We start from the raw sequence: 7,647 nt of genomic DNA on the forward strand, positions 1-7,647 counted from the left end.
GCTGCGCGTTAATAGTTGAAAAAGAAAAACTAAAATTGAAGTTAAAAATGGAGACAGATGGGAATGGTAGCATGGAGGAGAGCAGGAGCAAGTTGCTTCTTTACTTGAAGCTGGCCTTTCTGGCAATGGAGCCTTCCAATTGCCTCCTCTCCTTAGCCATGTATGTAACTACCTTCATGCTCACGGTCTTGGCGAAAACCGTTTGATGAAATGCCTGCCAACTGTTTGATGAAATGCCTGGCTGTTTACCTAACTCATTTCAATTTCCAATTCTGTTACCTTCTCGGTCTTGACCTGTTTGATGAAATGCCACCTTCATGCTCATGGTTCTACCTTGTGAAAACCGTTTGATGAAATAAATGCCTGCCAACTGTTTGATGAAATGTCTAACTCATTTCAATTTCCAATTCTGTTACCTTCTCGGTTTTACCTGTTCATGCTACCTATGTAATCTGGCCCAACCAGTTATGTACCAAAAATGTTAATACTGAATGCAGTTAGATTAAGCCCATTTGGACCTGATCAAACGCTCCATACACCAATTTGGTCACCATTAAGGTTCACCTGTAATCTCAGTTTTGATAATTTATTGTAAGAACTAGTTTCATCTAGCTTTCATTTACAGAGAAGCTGGGGGAGGTTGTATTACACCACAAGTTCAGAATTTTATTGTTAACGACTGCTTTACAAAAACTGTAAGTAGTATACTGCTTATTTTCTATTCCAAAGTATCCATTTTATTTTTTATTTTTTTTGATAAAAGTGGCATGGGCCACCAGTTTCATTAGAAACTAAATTGTTCTTTACAAAATGTGCCATGTTGGCAATTACAGTACTCAAAAGCATAACAGTAGCTAAAAGGCTAATTATCAATCTGATTGTTAAGCAATCAGAGGATGAGCAACACTAATCAGCAACTAAGAGTTAGGATGACATGACATACAAAACATACAAAACATAGAGTTGAAAATGCATAACAGATTAAGCAAAGTATAGGTAGTAGCTAATTATCTAGTGAACTTGTAGCTAGTGATGAGTTGGCAGTGGGGTTGTGCAGGAAGGCGTCATCCATAGCTTCAATCTCCTCTCTGTCTCTAAGATAGTCAGAGAGGTCTGACCCCTCTAAACCATGAATAGGATCTTCCTCGGAATCCCAATAACTGTTGTCCCCCGTGGACGTATCGGTCTCCGAGAGGATTATAATAGTGCCTGCCTGATGCAAATGAGTGAAAAGTATCCATTTTATAAATTCACTTTATGAGTAAATAGAGTAATTTCAATTTTTTTTTTTTTTTTCCTTTTGAGCATAGGAGCTTCTGTGTACAAATTTCCTATACACTGATAATTTACATTTCAATATTCATGAAGACGAAGTAAGAAAGGCATGATTCAAATTAAAACAAAAATATGGTTCTTACTTGATCATGGAGATTTTTTATGTTGACCAAACTAGCCAATTTGTAGAAGTAAATAAATATTGGTTATCAAAGTTTTTGTTTGAGATTATAATTTTGTTTTCAAGTGATACTAGTTGAATTTTTCAAAGTTCATTTGCTTGTGATATGCAGATGAAAGAAACAAGGATGAATAACCAAGCATATATCAAAGGAATTCTAAAGAAAGTTATAGCTAATGTTGAATCATCATCAGTCTGTGCGGAAGATTGTTTGTACGAAGAACTGTCTCATTACTTGACTATAGGTGAGGTAAATTATGGTCCTGCTGTCTAGTGCTAATCTACATCATTTTATTTATTTGTTTGAATTTACCTGAAATGTTTCGTGATTTCTATTTTGAACAGGAGGACCACCAGAGGAGAATAACATAATTTATAGAGAGATATCATTTCTTTCTTCTGATTGTAAGCTCATATTATTATGTTGTTTCATGGATATTTTTTTTATTCTTTACCAAATCACGGCCAATACTTGAACAATTTGTAAATCATACCCAAAATTTCTTATATTTGTATCAGCACTTATTTTTTTATTAATTGCAAATTTTATAAACTGACAAAAGGTCAAGGGTAGGTTAAACAAAAGAATGGTTAAATTGCTGAAATCTAAAATCAATATTCCGTTGAGCTATAACTGAATATTTGAGTTTAAAAAAAAAAGGTCTGGAGGCTGTTTCAGTTTGGTCTTAGATACATGCAACGGTTATTAGGATTATGGCACAGTTGTCCAGATTTGACTAAATACACTTTGTTTTTTCAATATATAGTCTAATGGGTCATGCTATTAGCAAGTGATCCAAATAATGCTAATAACTCAGTACTCGTTCAAAAGCAATACAAGATTTGTGTTTTATTTTGCAGAAGAAATATTTCGATTTTCTGTATTTGTAAGTTGTAACTGAGCACTTTCTTTCCGCAGTAGGTAGCGAAGATTGTTCAAATTCAGTAAATTTAGTGGCAGCTCTGCGTTGTTCTTCAAATATACTTGAAGGTGACACTGGGTATGTATTTTGCTCTTTTTATGATTTTTTTCCTCATATGCAAATGACTATTTTAGTCAAACACTTGACTTTACTATGCGCTTCCTATGGTTGTTCTGTGGCCGTTGTCACAAGTTCCTCTCTTTATTAATTTTTATTTATTTATTTTAATTTCGAAACACATTTACCTTTGCAGTTGCTCTCTTTGGCCATCAAGTCTTTTCTTATCTGAATTCATTCTATCACATCCCGAGATGTTCTCCAATAAATCTTGCTTTGAGGTGGGTAATTCATTTGAATTTGTTGTTTATTGTGTTTGGTTCAGTAATTGTATATAATAGGGAATTCTGCATATTTTGGTTAACTAATATTATCAATTCAAACCTTGTTTGCACTGTTGAAAGCACAACCCCGGAACTCATATGGGGTTCTGTACTTCTATTCTTCTTATTGCATTTTCTTTGCATCCAGTATTTGCTATATCCTTTGGCTATGTTTTGATTTGTGGTGTTCTCATATCATGATGTTAATTAGGTTGGTTCTGGTGTTGGCTTAGTTGGCATAGCTCTTAGCCATGTCGGAGCATCTAAGGTATGAAGTGACCGAGTACCGACTTTTATTTATTCATTTTTTTTCCTTAAATAAAGTAAGCAAAAGAACAAGAATGATCTTTCCTTCTCTTTTTTTTGGTATTCTTTATTGCATTTCAATTTTTCTTCTATTTCCCAGGGGTTTAGATATTTGACCGATCTAGATACCTTTATTATTTCAGTATTCATTACTACTTTATGGAATCACAATTCTTGCTTTAGGTGACAATTATGTCTCATCATCAAGGTTATTTGAGATTTTTTTGCTTTGCACATCCAAAACTGCTAATGACTCTTTAATAGTATAAGATCCTGTCACAATTTGTCAATTTTGAAATGTCTTGAGCCTCGGGTAGTATAAGAAAAAGGTTAAAAAATGAGGTGGAGGTGTTAAGCTTTTTCACATTCAGGTGTTGAGTAATTGTTCCACAGGACTTCCTTTACAGTATAGTTTCATCACCAAATTTGATGCCTAGGACATGAGAATATCAATCATGAACAAAGAAAGGCATGAGAGAAAGGCAGCCAATAAATGATTGTGAGGCTGCAATTATTGACTGAATGGGGCATCAAAGGCCTCTTCCCTTCCATTTCCTTGCTTAGATAGTGTCTAGTCCTGCTGTGCCTTCTTGTTGTCTTTTCTTCTTAGTGTTTTTTGTTTTTGTTTTTGGATAAAAGAGGTACATGGTACCACTTGTTTGAAATTCTATTGAAACACACAGTCACCTTGTATCAAAACTTTTGACTCACAAAAACAAATAAAAGCTCAAACCACAATATTAAACCTCCCAAAAGTCTCAGCACACTTCATTGTCTTATACCGCTTCCATTCATTGTACCTTTCTGCTAAAATGTAATACTTCAATACTATAGTGTTTGCTTAGCATTTAATTTATTTTGTACATCTTTTCCTTTTATTGTTTTTAGTAAACATCACATTGACCCAGTATAATTACCGGTATAAGAAAAAGAAGTTCACATTCTTATATTCATCTTTTCCCCCTCAATGATTAAAACAGGTGACACTAACAGATGGTGACATGTCCTCTTTAGCAAATATGAAGGCTAATCTGGAATTGAATAATTTGTGTTTCGATGCTGATTCCGACCCCATGCACCCTTGTGCCCAAAAGGCAAGTAATTTTCCTTAAACCTGCTGTAATCATGCATTGTTTAAGAGTGCAGTGAGAGGTAGGCTTGGTTTGATGCTTTTTTGCAAATTAGGCCCAATTTTTGCTTGATTTGTTACATAAACAAACAGAAATACTCTCTCCTCTCTAGATGCTTTTGTCCTCATATTGGTAATTATAATTTCTGTGTTATTTGCAAATAAAACCCAAAGGTTAAGTTGTCAAAATTCTGAAATTTCCTCCTTTTTCATATTTACTGAAAGTTGATATTATCTGCAAGACTGCAAGTACCTTAAAAGAAGTTAATTCCGGTAGATAAACGAGAAATGACTTGTGTAGTTGTGTTTTCTCCAAACACTATCAAATTGGTGCCACTATTACATAAAATGTCGTTAGTTTTGGCCAGGTTTGGTTTCACTGATACATGTTAGCAATTTCCCAAAATGCTCAATATCTAGGGTTCAGGTCCTGTCTAGTTGACTCAGACAGGTTATTCCTGATCAGAGTTTGCCATCCAGAAATGATATTTTTGTTTAGTGCTATAGTCCAATTCTACCGCAAATGTTAGCACTGTGAGAAAACTTTAATTATGTGAATCATTCTTGGGGCTTGATAGGTTGAGTGTAGGCATCTGGCATGGGAACTTGCTTCAAAGGTGGAGCTCCAGGATCAGCGACCTGATATAATGTAAGTACAAAATGTTGTTTGGTTTTACCTGACATGTATTTTAGAATGCCTCTTTTGAGCACTTTTTTGTTTGTGTTTGCTTTTGGGCCGGCTATGTAATCAACCAATAAGATGAAGGTATCTTTGAAATAATAAGTGGACAAAAATTAGAATGAAAAAAAAATATAAATATAGTTCTGGAAATCTTAGGCCATCCGGTCCGGTTGTGACCAGTTTTGAGTGATGCTATCAGCTGGTGCTGTGGCTATGGGGAGCCAAAACCTCTGTATTGTAATTTTTTTTAATTCAATACCGGTAATGCATGTATGTGCTTTGTTGATAGATGGCCTGGCCTAACATTAACATAACATATTTTGAGGCCTTTGTAAGTGAAACCAACTATAGAAAACAATACATTGTCGTACTATACTATATGTCTATATTTTATACAACCTCTTGAGAACAAAAGGCCTTTGTAAGTGCAATGCATGTTACTCTAATCTTGTTTTTGTCTGTATGCACAGTTTGGGAGCAGATATAATTTACAATCCAGAATGTATACCCGATCTTGTTCGTGTTTTTTCCATCCTACTGGACAGTGATTCTTTTGGGGAAGATAAAAGAGAAGCTCCAACTGCATACATTGCAACGGTTATTAGAAATCTGGATACATTCAATTACTTTTTAACTGTAGCTGGTAAATCTATGTTATCAGTTGTTGATATCACAGCAAAAACCCAGGTCCCAAATCTTCTCCCATACATGCGCTCCTACGATCGATCAAGTGTTCATCTTTTAAGGGTTTCATTGTTGTCTGAATGATTTCAATTCTTGGTTGTATGATAATGTAAAAATATCTGCTCATTATTGTCAATTCAGTAAGAACATTGCATTTTTGGAGGGTAAATTAGAGGTAGCTGTTACTTTTTTCAAAAGAAAAATGCAATTTTAATTTGTTATTTTTCCTTCTACAAACCCAATTTTGGGCTCAGCCCATGGATCCTTCAAAGGAAACAAAGAAAAAAAAAAAAAGAAGCAATCCTAAATAGAAGCTACAAAGCGCCTCTGCCTCTAAATATATAATGTAATACAACAGATTCCTTCAGTATTAGCTTTATCTAAATATTTGTTGTAATATTTAATGTACTAGTGCAAATGTTGTATGTGCTGGTATGAAATTATGTGTAACTAACTGGTTTGTTCTGATTAATGAAAATACCTACGGGTTTTAAATAAAAAAAAAGTTATCTACAACTTTCATAAAATATATGCATACAATAGAAACTAAATAAGAAAAATAGAAATTATGCAATTTTCAACGATCAAATATGCTTGTGGCTCACAACAGGGTTGGCCACATTGCAAGTGCCACATAAGATATAGGTTGGACTTGGACCACAAGTGCAATTTTAGTAATAGGAACGAGAATGGCGTGAGTAGTTTTAAATTTGAATTTGAATAATTAAAAAGGGGTAGAGGGTGGAGCATGAGAGAGATGTATGTCCCCTTTAAGGAGTTAGAAAGGTATGGCTGACTCATCCCAATATTATTCTTTCATAGCTCATAAGTTGAAAAGACAACCATTTTTTTTATTAATATTAGTTGTCATCTCTATAATTAAGTGGAGGGGAAAAATGGCGGCTATGTAATATCCATTTCAAATTCATACTCTGTAGTAATTCAAATTTTTAGTTACTACACAAAAAATCTGGACCGTTAGATTCGAATTGACACGAATGTTAAAGAAAATTCATGAACTTCTAAGTTGGTCTGGATTTTGATCGGACAGTCCATATTTCAAACTCAAATTTTACGTTGTAGAGGTAGAGAGGGAGTATGTGGATCAATTGATTTCTATTTTTTTTATTATAAAACTTTTATATTTATGTATGATTTTCTATATAATTTAGTGTAAAATGTCAAGAAATTATAAAATTGATTCTCATTTTGTGCACACAAATTTTATATAATTGACCTCGATATATATTTGACCTTTATATATATTTGATCTCCATAATTTGAAAATCTAGCTCCACCCTATCTGTCATAGTAAAAATTTAAAATCAAATATACAGAAAGTTGAATTTAGAGGTGCGTGCCTACATATTCAGTACATGTATATGATCCACTTATATTTCTTCTAAAATTATTGTTAAAATCTCTACAGTGTGTTAAAGTTTGAATGTCATAGTTATATTTTTTATGAATAATGCAACGGTGTTTGCAATATACAAAGAATTAGTTTTGATTCTAATCGTTGATTTTTGCACATGAATTTTTTTACTTGTTGAGATTCGCGCATGGAACGAATAACAGGTTCTGTTATTCTTTTGGATTAATAACAGAAGATGTATTTCACTCCCATGGGACCAATGCAACGCACAAGGAAGGAAAAATTAGATCGAACGGGATTGGAGCCAATGCGGACCCCGCTTATGATCGATGCACGGGTCCTTTAATATTTGTGCATATCTTAATCAGACGGTGCAGATCTATCAACGCATGGTGAGTTAATGCAGACGAATATGAATTCCAGCGACGCAAGGGTGCATGTGCAGTGAGCCTGGATTCAATCTAGACAAGTCCGGATGCAGCCCTCATTGCATTTCTTTTATGGCACCCGTTTGTCTCTCAAATTAACTCACTATACGAAACACTGCACGGACAAGTACATAGAGAAACTTTTGATAGAAATGAAAGGCTTTATTTGGTTAGAGCATCTCCAATCCAGCAATTGAAATTAATTGCTAAATTAACAATTATGAAAATTTTAAAAATTAAGCAATCCACTCTTACATTGGTGCAATCAACCAAACAATTGAGAA

The 7,647-nt window shown here is 34.1% G+C and overlaps 1 protein-coding gene across 4 annotated transcripts; it reads left to right on the top strand.

The window, feature by feature from the left end:
- On the top strand, positions 1-5,729 carry LOC144563422 (S-adenosyl-L-methionine-dependent methyltransferases superfamily protein). 4 transcript variants are annotated; one of them, XM_078312895.1, is made up of 10 exons: positions 1-160; positions 626-695; positions 1,569-1,701; positions 1,802-1,861; positions 2,376-2,457; positions 2,633-2,717; positions 2,971-3,027; positions 4,046-4,159; positions 4,773-4,843; positions 5,347-5,729. In XM_078312895.1, the coding sequence occupies exons 1-10, from the start codon at positions 48-50 to the stop codon at positions 5,642-5,644; spliced, it is 1,083 nt and encodes a 360-aa protein (XP_078169021.1). In that variant the 5' UTR covers positions 1-47; the 3' UTR covers positions 5,645-5,729. The 4 variants fall into 4 exon arrangements, with proteins under 4 accessions (XP_078169021.1, XP_078169022.1, XP_078169023.1 ...); XM_078312896.1 differs by having other exon boundaries at positions 2,379-2,457; XM_078312897.1 differs by lacking the exon at positions 2,971-3,027.
- The last annotated feature ends 1,918 nt before the right edge of the window (positions 5,730-7,647 follow it).

The sequence above is a fragment of the Carex rostrata genome, chromosome 12 (assembly GCF_964058835.1).
Source record: "Carex rostrata chromosome 12, lpCarRost1.2, whole genome shotgun sequence".
In the NCBI taxonomy this organism is placed as follows: Eukaryota; Viridiplantae; Streptophyta; class Magnoliopsida; order Poales; family Cyperaceae; genus Carex; species Carex rostrata.